Source organism: Palaemon carinicauda, chromosome 11 (genome assembly GCF_036898095.1).
Source record: "Palaemon carinicauda isolate YSFRI2023 chromosome 11, ASM3689809v2, whole genome shotgun sequence".
Classification (NCBI taxonomy): domain Eukaryota; kingdom Metazoa; phylum Arthropoda; class Malacostraca; order Decapoda; family Palaemonidae; genus Palaemon; species Palaemon carinicauda.
The window spans coordinates 9,290,209-9,302,708 of record NC_090735.1 but is presented as its reverse complement, the minus strand read 5'-3'; the positions used below and the strand labels follow the sequence as shown (position 1 = coordinate 9,302,708).

The following is a 12,500-nucleotide window of genomic DNA, read 5'->3' as shown; positions in this document are numbered from 1 at the left end:
ATTATATTCTGAACAGGCATAAATTATTGACGTACAGGAATGCTGTTTATCTCTTTAGTGGTTAAACAAAATACGGGTATGAGCGGTCGTACATCAGTCACAATTAGAAAAAAAATGCATTGATTCGCTTCCTCCGTCAGTCAAAAAAAAAAAGAAAAAAAAAATAACTTCGATGTGCTTCCTCTATATCCTCTCAAATATGTAAATTTGATTAAGTCTGTTCATGAGCATAGTAAGTGCAAAGTTAATGTTAGTGGAGTCCTATCAAATGAATTTCCAGTGACCAGTGGAGTAATCCAAGGGAATGCGTTGTCACCTATGTTGTTTAGCCTGTTGATACAAGTGAGTGGACTATCCTCACTACCCCTAACACTGACTTTATTGTTAAGATGAAAGTTCGCGTCTTGATGCAGCTGTGACTTAATGCTTTAGCACAGTAGTTATATAGAATAACCCATATTGCTAATGATGAAATACTAAAGGTAGGGTGTTGTGTTGGCTATAGCATCATATTAGATGAGAGGTGAATATTCTAGCCAGGTGAGTTTCCCTTCGTCATAATACTTTATTCATTCGCCTATAGAAAATAAAAATCAAATGTGTTCTAAAGTCAAATTTCTATAAAGAAGTTAATCACAAAGGCATGAAAAAATATCAAACCAAATATTACTTTAAGTGGAATTATCTTTGTTAATCAACTGCCTTGCATACCAGCAGGTATCCCCTAAACCTCCCGGCCAGCAGCTAACCAAACTGACAGTAATTCCCATGAATTATCCTTAAGCAGATATATCAATCGGTTAAAGAATACTGATCTTATAAGAAAATACTGACCTCGCAAGCGAATAACATCTGAAGTCATTGAAGAAATGTTTACCTATGTGAGTCATTGAAAAAATGCTTACCTATGTGAGTCATTGAAGAAATGCTTACCTATGTGAGTCATTGAAGAAATGCTTACCTATGTGAGTCATTGAGGAAATGCTTACCTATCTCCTATCTAAGTCTTTGGAGAAATGCTTACCTATCTCCTATCTAAGTCTTTGGAGAAATGCTTACCTATCTAAGTCATTGAAGAAATGCTTACCTATGTGAGTCATTGAAGAAATGCTTACCTATGTGAGTCATTGAGGAAATGCTTACCTATCTGAGTCATTGGAGAATTTTTTAACTATCTAAGTCATTGAAAAATGCTTACCTATGTGAGTCATTGAAGAAATGCTTCCCTAATTGGGTCATTGGAGAAATGCTTACCTATCTGAGTCATTAAAGAAATGCTTACCCATCTGAGTCATTGGAGATATGTTTACCTATCTGAGTCATTGGATAAATGTTTACTTATCTGAGTCATTGGACAAATGCTTACCCATCTGAGTCATTGGAGAAATGTTTACCTATCTGAGTCATTGAAGAAATGCTTACCTATCTGAGTTATCGAAGAAATGCTTACCTATGTAAGTAATTGAAGATATGCTTACATATCTGGGTCATTGGAGAAATGTTTACCTATCTGAGTCATTGAAGAAATGCTTACCTATGTGAGTCATTGAGGAAATGCTTACCTATCTCCTATCTAAGTCTTTGGAGAAATGCTTACCTATCTAAGTCATTGAAGAAATGCTTATCTATGTGAGTCATTGAAGAAATGCTTACCTATGTGAGTCATTGAGGAAATGCTTACCTATCTGAGTCATTGGAGAATTTTTTAACTATCTAAGTCATTGAAAAATGCTTACCTATGTGAGTCATTGAAGAAATGCTTACCTAATTGGGTCATTGGAGAAATGCTTACCTATCTGAGTCATTAAAGAAATGCTTACCCATCTGAGTCATTGGAGATATGTTTACCTATCTGAGTCATTGGATAAATGTTTACTTATCTGAGTCATTGGACAAATGCTTACCCATCTGAGTCATTGGAGAAATGTTTACCTATCTGAGTCATTGAAGAAATGCTTACCTATCTGAGTTATCGAAGAAATGCTTACCTATGTAATTAATTGAAGATATGCTTACATATCTGGGTCATTGGAGAAATGTTTACCTATCTGAGTCATTGAAGAAATGCTTACCCATCTGAGTCATTGGAGAAATATTTAGCTATCTGAGTCATTGAATAAATGTCTACCTATCTGAGTCATTGGAGAAATGTTTACCTATCTGAGTCATTGAAGAAATGCTTACCTATGTAAGTCATTGAAGATATGCTTACCTATCTGAATCATTGGAGAAATGTTTACCTATCTGAGTCATTGGATAAATGTTAACCTATCTGAGTCATTGAAGAAATGCTTACCTATGTAAGTCATTGAAGATATGCTTACCTATCTGAGTCATTGGAGAAATGTTTACCTATCTGAGTCGTTGAAGAAATACTTACCTATCTGAAATACTGTATATCTTAGAAATAAATAAACGTCAGAGCTTTGAGTCAAATTTCGACTTTTGTAAAATGCCCTTCTGTCAGAATGTTGCTGTGAATTAGCATTAATTCACAAAAGAAAACATTTGAATTATAGTAATTGAAGAACTTTTCTTATTAATTAATCTCTTTAAGTTGTAAGTTAATTCATGTATAATTGTCCTATTCCCACTAGGTTGTGCTTATTAAGGATAATGACCCCAGTTAATTTTAGTCTACTTTGATTAAAATCATCCAAATTTTCATTCATAACATATCAGCAATGATTCATCTCATCTCTTTCCAATTGTAGAAACAAACTGAGATGATGATTGTTATATGACCCAAATCAAAACATATTCAACATGAATTAAGAATTGCCTCACCATCATTATCGTCGTCATCCTTGTCGTATGTCGAGAACTTCATTCCATTGTGAACTTGAAGGCCATCCCCAGCTGCACTATCGGCCTCAAACTCCCCAACGGTGAGTTTGTAATTCTCATCCTCTCCAGCAACTCTGAAAACGATTTGTTAGTATAGTTTTGTTATGGATAACTAAATGGTTGTATCGGTAAAAATATCTTAATTCACATATGACAAAAAAGGGAGATCTGACTAATTGTAATAATTACAGGGACATCACACTTACGTCAGTTGTCATTAGAATATATAGTATGCTTATTCTAAAGAGACTAGTGGAAGATTGATGAAAAGCTGATAGATGAAAAGGCAGGATTTAGAAAAGGTAGGTGTACTGACCAAATTTTAATTTTAAAACATTTTGTACAGCAATGTACTGAATATAGGCATTCAATTTTGATGACATTTGTGGTCTATGAAAAGGCCTTTGATAGTATGCACCTGCCAATTTTGTAGAGAGCCCTACGTTATTATGGAGTTCCTCTCAAATATGTAAATTTGATTAAGTCTGTTCATGAGCATAGTAAGCGCAAAGTTAATGTTAGTGGAGTCCTATCAAATGAATTTCCAGTGAACAGCGGAGTACTCCGAGGGAATGTGTTGTAACCTATGTTGTTTATCCTCCTAATGGATTTTGTAATGCATAGAACTGTTGGAGATAGTGGAGAAGGATTGGACTGGATTGGTAATAGGAAATTATCTGACCTAGAGTATGCTGATGACGCTGTCCTTATTAGCAGTACACCACAGGATTTGCAATACTTGCTTACCAGAATGCATGAAATATCACAGAAGGTGGGGCGCAAGATAAATAGAAGAAAGACAGAGAGATGAGAACGAAATAAGCAATGGAAGATGAAATATCATTAGAAGGAGAAAGGATTAATGAGGTAGAATCATTCAAAGTATTTAGGAATTATGATCTCTAATATAGTGCCTATATAATTGGAGTTTAATGAAAGATTTGATAAAACAAATCAGACAATGGTTAGGTTGAATAGAATTTTGAAATCAAATCGCCTGAAATTACATGTAAAAATCAGGTTATATATAAGTTTAGTGAGATGGGTGTTACTCTATGGACATTTGTCGTGGTATGACATTGAAAGAATATCCAACAGATTTTGTAGATTTGAGAACAAAGCCCTCAGAAGAATATTGGGAGTGAAATAGCAGTACAAGATTAGAAATTAAACTATAAGAGAGATTACTCGAGTACCCTATGTGGATGAAATCATGGTAAGGGGTAGATGGAGATGATTTGGCCATGCTCTTCGCACTCCCCAAGAGATATTAGGTCCCCAAACATTTATTTTGGCTCCAGAAGGCACTAGATAAGTTGAAAGACCCAGGCCAACATGTGTGAGGACTATGCAGCGTTAAGTGGGAGATGACAAATGGAGAAGTATTGATTTAAAAGCTCAAGTTAGAAACAACTGGCGAAATCTAACTGAGGACCTTTGGGTCAATTGGCGAAGGAGATGATGATGATGATGATGATGACTGTTCTTAGAATTTTTAATTTTGATTCTTCATTACTTCTCTTGTAGTTTATCTATTTCCTTATTTCCTTTCCTCACTGCTATTTTTCCTTGTTGGAGCCCTTGGGCTTATAGCATCCTGCTTTTCCATCTATGGTTGTAGCTTAGCTTGTAATAATAATAATAATAATAATAATAATAATAATAATCAATAGATAGATAGATAGATTGAAAAATACCTTAATTCTAAAAGGAATAGAAATAGAAAATCTTAGGTACATTACCTGAAGAGATTGTACTGAACCCAGGTCTTTTGGCCATCCCAGTCTTCCATGACCACTCTTAGCTGATGAGGTTTCCATGTCGTTAGCTTGTGCAAGAAATCGTTACCTGGAAAACAATGGTGTTTGTTTCTGTCAGAATATGCACGAATGGCTAAAACAGAATTACAGAGGTTTATTAAATAGAGAAATTTGAATTAGACTAATCAGAACCGTGTGATTTTTTTTTTTTATTTATCTATTTATTTTTATTTTATTTTTTTTTTTTATATTGCTTTTACCCTTCCTGGTTTGGACTTTTTGGTCTCGTAATTTGGAAGCTTCGTAGTTTTGTTTCCCTTCATGTCAGGAAACAGCTATACAAAATATGCCTTGTACTTAACTCTCTTATTTATTCTTTATCCTCTTTTCTGCTGGCGTCATTTTACAACTTATTTAAATTGGCTGGAAGATAAAGTTTTGTTTCATCTCGCTTAACCTAAAATAAACCATTAATTCTGGGAATAGCATTTCTTATTATTATTTATTTCAGAAGTCTTTTCCTTGTTCCAATCTCTTAAATATTGCAATTTTCCATATTGATCCCACCTAAATAGCAGACTTACGTTTCTCGTCCACAGGACATAAAATTATGATAAAAAAGGATAGAAGAAGATTTAAGCTCGTGGCTAAACGGTTTTATAGTCTTGAGTCTTGTATAATTTTATAACTACAATTAGTGTACTATACAGTCAGCAAGCATTACCTCTGTTAAAAAATGTACTGGAACCAAGACATAAGAGTTCTAGGCACTATAATTATTATTACGAGAAGCAGGAAAACAGAGAACGTCCTCAATTGAAATCTAAATCGGTACGAAAATGATTTACCCAAAATTATATGGAAAATAGAAATATGTGATGAATACGAATCAGGGATAAGAATTCCTTTAATAAAACTAAAACTTTAACCAATTGGTCTTGATTAATCCAGGACAAAACAGTTTTAGTTGCTAATCGAGAGACAAATGAGGATCCAAAATGAAGACAAAATTGCAAAAGCTATATATTACTATTTGATACATTTGACACTAATAAGACTTGAAGACTAACTGAAATTAGTACTTGGACTACATCTCAGCTGATCTTTGAAATGTGAAATCTCTCTCTCTCTCTCTCTCTCTCTCTCTCTCTCTCTCTCTCTCTCTCTCTCATACACACACATGTATATATATATATATATATATATATATATATATATATATGTGTGTGTGTGTGTGTGTGTGTATGTGTGTGTATACTATATATATATATATATATATATATATATATATATATATATATATATATATATATATATATGCATGCGTGTGTGTGTATGTATGTATATGTATTTTGAAACTTACCAATCCAGTATTCTCCGTTAGGATCTCCGAAGCCTTCTCGGTACTCCTTATAGGTCCTGTTGAAAGGTTCCCTTCCATTTGTCCTGGACAACATGACCGTCCAACCCACGGCTCCTCGTTCGATTTCGCATCGTACCTGTTGGTTGGAATTATCGTGTTACGTGATGTTTAAAACATCCAGTTGTTTATGGCTCGTGGAAATTACGGAAAGCTCATGGACTCTTTTACTCATGAAAGTACTTCAATAAAATGTGTACTGTAGTTAATGGCTTCAATAAATGACAGAAAACTAACGGATTCTTTCATTCTAGTACTAGTAGTTCAATGAAATGTGTAATTTGTGGTTCGTGGAAATTACAAAAAGTTTAGGGAATCTTTTGTCCTAGTCCTAGTAGTTCAATGAAATGTGTAGTTTATGGCTCGTGGAAATTACAAGAAGCTTACAGATTCTGTTATTCTAGTACCAGTAGTTCAATGAAATTTGTAATTTGTGGCTAGTGGAAATTACAGAAAGCTCAGAAAATCTTTTACCCTAGGCATAGTAGTTCAATAAAATTTGCAATTTGTTGCTCGTGGAAATTACAAAATGCTCAGGGATTCTTTCATTCTTGTCCTAATAGTTCAATTAAATGTGTAGATTCTTAATGAGTCTTTTAATTAGACAAGGAGAAAGATGTTAGATGGAGTTTGTTACTGGGATATATTCCTTAAATTCAAAGGAAAATTGATCTCTATGATACAGTCTCCCCTTTCAACTCTTCTTTGAATTTCAAATCAGATGCTTAAGGTAATTTGGATGTCCATTTTATAGGGCTTTACGAAATTATATATATATATATATATATATATATATATATATATATATATATATACATATACATATATATATATATATATCCATATATATATATATATATATATATATATATATATATACATATACATGTATATATATATATATATATGATATATATATATATATATATATATATATATATATATATATATATATATATATTTATACAGTATGTGTGTATATAAATAAATATATATATATATATATATATATATATATATATATACGTACATATTTCAGTTATAAGAAAAATGATTACTCAAATCCCACGGAATTTCAAATGTTCAAATACTACCTCATAACAACTTTCATAATCATAAAAACAGTTCCTTCATAAAAATCCAAATTAGTTCGTTGATTTTCCAAACTTCTAGGAAAAGGACACACCAAGATTAAACCATTGTTCTCTAGTCTTAGGTAGTGCCATAGCCTCTGTACCATGCTCTTCCCTTGTCTTGGGTTAGAGTTCTCTTGCTTGAGGGTACACTCGGGCACACTTTTTTATCTTGTTTTGTTAAAGTTTTTATAGTTTATATAGGAGATATTTATATTAATATTGTTATTGTTCTTAAAATATTTTATTTTTTCACTTTTTTTCCTTTCCTCACTGGGCTATTTTCCCTGTTGGAGCCTCTGGGTTTATAGCATCCTGCTTTCCAACTAGGGTTGTAGCTTAACAAGTAATAATAATAATAATAATAAAAATAATAAATAACGACATCTTACTTCAGTAGGCCTATATTTAGGCGGCTTGACGATGAACACTCCTATCGAAGCGTCATTGGTTTTGCCTGGCAAACCGTCGTGTTGTTCCTGGGCTATTTCTTGACAGGATGGCTTATACATCTGCCCGAGGAGGAGCTCCATGTCCTCCTGGAGGTCGGCCACCTCGCGCTGTGTCCTCCTCGAGGCCCTAAGGATGTCCCTCAAGGACTGTTCCAACTCGCTGTGGTTCTCGTCTAGTTTAGCCATTATTCGTTGTAGGCTGTTCTCGATCTAAAAGAAGGATGTGGGAGTTTATAAATCTCTCTCTCTCTCTCTCTCTCTCTCTCTCTCTCTCTCTCTCTCTCTGAATAGGGAATTTAGTAATTTATCTCTCTCTCTCTCTCTCTCTCTCTCTCTCTCTCTCTCTCTCTCTCTGATTAGGGAATTTAGTAATCTCTCTCTCTCTCTCTCTCTCTCTCTCTCTCTCTCTCTCTCTCTCTCTCTCTCTCTTGAAAATTTGTTAGCTTTATTATAGAAGCATCTATAATATTCGAATAACCAAGGATTGCTACTCCAAGAAAATTTTGAGTTGATGTATTTCTGGTATTTATTTGATATTGAAACTAAGAAACAGGTTTAATAAACTTTAATGATTTCAAAAATTTCTGATGTTATCATAGAAGCACCTTCTGTATTTAGGTCTACAATTTTAAATTGAATAGTATTTGTAATGAGTATTTCGTTATGTGATAACAAAAATGGCGTTTATAACATGTCATCAAACTATATAATTGACAAATCAAAAAGCTGAGGAGCTTCAAGCTCAAGTGGGGACTCTATAGCCAGTTACTGCCAAGCTTTTTCGGGGGAACTAAAAAGCCAGTTACCGTCAAACTTGAGTAAGGGCCTCTAAAATCAGTTACTTTACTTTCAAACTTGATTAAGGGATTCTAAAGTCAGTTATTGTCAAGTTTGAGTTGGAGACTCTAAAGCCAGTTACTGTCAAGCTTTTGTGGGGACTCTAAAGCCAGTTACTGTCAAGCTTTTGTTGAGACTCTAAAGCCAGTTACTGTCAGGCTTTAATAGGAGACTCGAAAGCCAGTAACTGTCAAGCTTTTGTGGGGACTCTAAAGCCAGTTACTGTCAGGCTTTAATAGGAGACTCGAAAGCCAGTTACTGTCAAGCTTTTGTGGGGGACTCTAAAGTCAGTTACTGTCAAGCTTTTGTGGAGGAACTATAAAGCCAGTTACTGTCAAGCTTTTGTGGGGGACTCTAAAGTCAGTTACTGTCAAGCTTTTGTGGGGGAACTATAAAGCCAGTTACTGTCAACCTTTAGTGGGGAACTCTAAAACCAGTTACTGTCAAACTTAAGCAAGGGACTCTAAAATCAGTTACTTTACTTTCAAACTTGATTAAGGGATTCTAAAGGCAGTTATTGTCAAGCTTGAGTAGGGGACTCTAAAGCCAGTTACTGTCAAGCTTTTGTGGGGCCTCTAAAGCTAGTTACTGTGAGGCTTTAATAGGGGACTCTAAAGCCAGTTACTGTCAAGCTTGAGTATGGAACTTTAAAGCCTGTTAGTGGCTAGCTTGAGTAGTGGACTCGAAAGCTGGTGGGGTTTTTATCTAAAGAGTTAGAAACTGAACGAGCATAATATGGGGCTCAGTAAAATAGCACTAGGATAAATAAATAAAATTATACCGGTTTCTATGAACACTCTATACCTTAGTATTCTAGACTCACAGAAATCTCTCTCTCTCTCTCTCTCTCTCTCTCTCTCTCTCTCTCTCTCTCTCTCTCTCTCTCTCTCTCTCTCTATATATATATATATATATATATATATATATATATACATTATATATTTATTTATATATATATAATTATATATATATATATATATATATATACACATATATATATATATATATATATATATATGCATACATATATATATATATATATGTGTGTATATATATATATATATATATATATATATATATATATATATATATATATATATATATACGTTCATGTATCTATAAACTTTTTTGAAAATTAAATATATTAACATTGGTATTAATATATTATGTAGGACTTCACCAAGTAATTTTCTTTACTTAACCGGTGATTAATTAACTTGAAATAACTCTTATTCTTAATTCTAAAGACTTTATGAAGTCATCAAATTGCTGATCTAAGAAATTACTTTTTTTTTCTTTTTTCCTTTTATAGTTATTCATTTTTATCTCCAATTTAATCCTTTTAATGGTTCCTTTCATTATGCAATATTCATAGTTATCTTAATTCTAGTGTATCCAGTTTTATTATTTCAATTACTATAGCTACTAAACCTGTTCAAACTATTCATTTCACCTGTTGAATAGGGCAATAACTACAGAATATGTATTTCAAAAACCATAACTAAATACAATAGAAAACACTTCTAAACTATTCTTAGCAAATATAAAATTAATGAGTACTTCCTATTATTAATACTATTACTGCAGCAAACTTAACCTTGTGATAACCATTTAAAAAAACACATTGATAAAAAAAAAGAAAAACTACAATATCAGAGATAAGAATCCTTTCTTAATCTTACTATTTACTCCACCATTTGTGAATGCATTCCGGAAATTTCCTAATCCTTTAAATCGAACAAAAAATTAATATTAATATTTTCATTACTTAGAATAATTTAGGTAGTGGCAGCCATCTGAGTATTTGGAGAAATATTCACATTCAGATCTTCCCGGACAGTTCCATCCTGTTCGTAATATTATGCATGCAGTTAATTCTATTAGTCAGGCCTTCTCCATCATGAGGCTCAATACTACACAGTACTCTAGAAGTTTTATTCCAGCTGTTACCAAGTTGTTGAATGATCTTCCTAATCGGGTAGTTGAATCAGTAGAACTTCAAAAGTTGAAACTCGCAGCAAATGGTTTTATGTTGAATAGGCTGACATAAGCCTTTATATAGTTTATATATGAAATATCTTTTTTAATGTTATTATTTTTATAACATTTTATTGTTAATTTTTTCTCGTATTGTTTATTTATTTCCTTATTTCCTTTCCTTACTGGGCTATTTTTCCCTATTGGAGCCCTTGGGCTTATAGCATCTTGCTTTTCCAACTAGGGTTGTTACTTAGCTAATAATAATAATAATAATAATAATAATAATAATAATAACGGACTTACATTAAGTTCCATGGCATCTGGACCCACCAGCGGCACAGTGGCTGTTCGTGTGATTTTCGATCCATGACTGACGCTGCACAGAGACGAGAAAACTGCTAAAACTGCTATCAGTCCCTTCATCTTCTCTCTCGCCAGTTCTGAAAGATTGAGATGTTAAAGTTTGCTTTTGTTTATAATTATTATTATTACTTGCTAAGCTACAACCCTAGATGGAAAAGCAGGATGCTATAAGGTCAGGGGCTCCAACAGGGATAATAGCCCAGTGAGGAAAGGAAACAAGAAGAAAAAAAAATATTTTAAGAAGAGTAACAACATTAAAATAAATATCTCTTATATACACTATAAAAACTTTAACAAAACAGAAGTAAGAGAAATAAGATGAAATAGTGCGCCTGAGTGTACTCTCAGGCAAATGAACGCTAACCCAAGACAGTGGAAGACCATGGTACAGAGGTTATGGCACTACCCAAGATTAGAGAACAATGGTTTGATTTTGGAGTGGCATTCTCCTAGAAGAGCTCCTTACCATAGCTAAAGAGTCTCTTCTACCCTTAACAAGAGGAATGTGTGATATTCCTCTTTTCTTAATTCATATTCTCTCCAATACTTTCTATCTGCCTTCGTGTGTCTAAGGTTAACAAAAACACACCTTCACATCGTTGGGCAGTGCCATAGCCTCTGTACTATGGTCTTCCACTGTCTTGGGTTAGAGATCTATTGCTTGAGGGTACACTCTGGCAGACTATTCTATCTTGTTTCTCTTCCTCTTATTTTGTTAAAGTTTTTATAGTTTATATATGAAAGATTTATTTTAATATTATTATTGTTTTTTAAACTTTCTTCTAGTTTTTCCTTATTTCCTTTCCACACTGGGCTATTTTCACTTTTGTAGCCCTTAGGCATATAGCATCCTGCTTTTCCAACTAGGGTTGTAGCTTAGCAAATAACAACAACAACAACAACAACAATAATAATAATAATAATAATAATAATAATAATAATAGTGTCTACCTAAGGTACACCCTCAACTCATCTCGTCATATGAGTTGGGTTTGTTTACATTATAGCATAGGAATAATCTACCTTGGCATTCTCTGCTGCTGGGGGGTTAAGTTAAAATCAAATAGTTGAAAAAAGAGACAACGCTGAGAACCACATAATCAGATTAATATTGTAACATAAGAGGAATATTTGATGAAGGTAATCAATTGCAAAACATGTGGATTAAAAGTCTGGAGAATTCAATCATTTTGTGAAATCTATATGAAATTGACACCGAAAAAGAAAGGAACAGAATAACATTGCTATAACTACACCAAAAAAAAACGTAATTTTAAACGGAAATTCTCCGTAAAAATATAATGTTCTCAACCGTAGTTCAGTAGAATACTGTGGTACCGTAATTTTGACCCTACTTTGTTATTATCTTTTACGGGTTAGTGGCAGTAAATGACTGGCAACATTTGTTTCAAGTATTTCACTGTTTTTATTACGGCAATTTTTTAACTGTATATATATATATATATATATATATATATATATATATGTATATATATATATACTATATATATATTTATATATATGTATATATATAAATTTATATATATATATATATATATATATATATATACATATATATATATATATATATATATATATATATATATATATATATATATATATATATATATATATATATGTGTATACATATATATGTATATACATAAATTTATATATATATATATATATATATATATATATATATGTA

The 12,500-nt window shown here is 32.6% G+C and overlaps 1 protein-coding gene across 1 annotated transcript in view; it reads right to left on the bottom strand.

Annotated features, from left to right (window-relative positions):
* Positions 1-12,500, bottom strand: part of LOC137649960 (ficolin-1-like) — a 15,447-nt gene that overhangs the window by 1,393 nt on the left and 1,554 nt on the right. Inside the window, exons 2-6 of the mRNA XM_068382941.1 lie at positions 10,733-10,869; positions 7,553-7,822; positions 5,971-6,106; positions 4,590-4,695; positions 2,788-2,921 (exon numbers count right to left, since the gene is read on the bottom strand). Of these exons, the coding sequence (XP_068239042.1) occupies positions 2,788-2,921; positions 4,590-4,695; positions 5,971-6,106; positions 7,553-7,822; positions 10,733-10,852 (766 nt within the window). The 5' untranslated portion in view covers positions 10,853-10,869. The remainder of the gene's footprint in view (positions 1-2,787; positions 2,922-4,589; positions 4,696-5,970; positions 6,107-7,552; positions 7,823-10,732; positions 10,870-12,500) is intronic.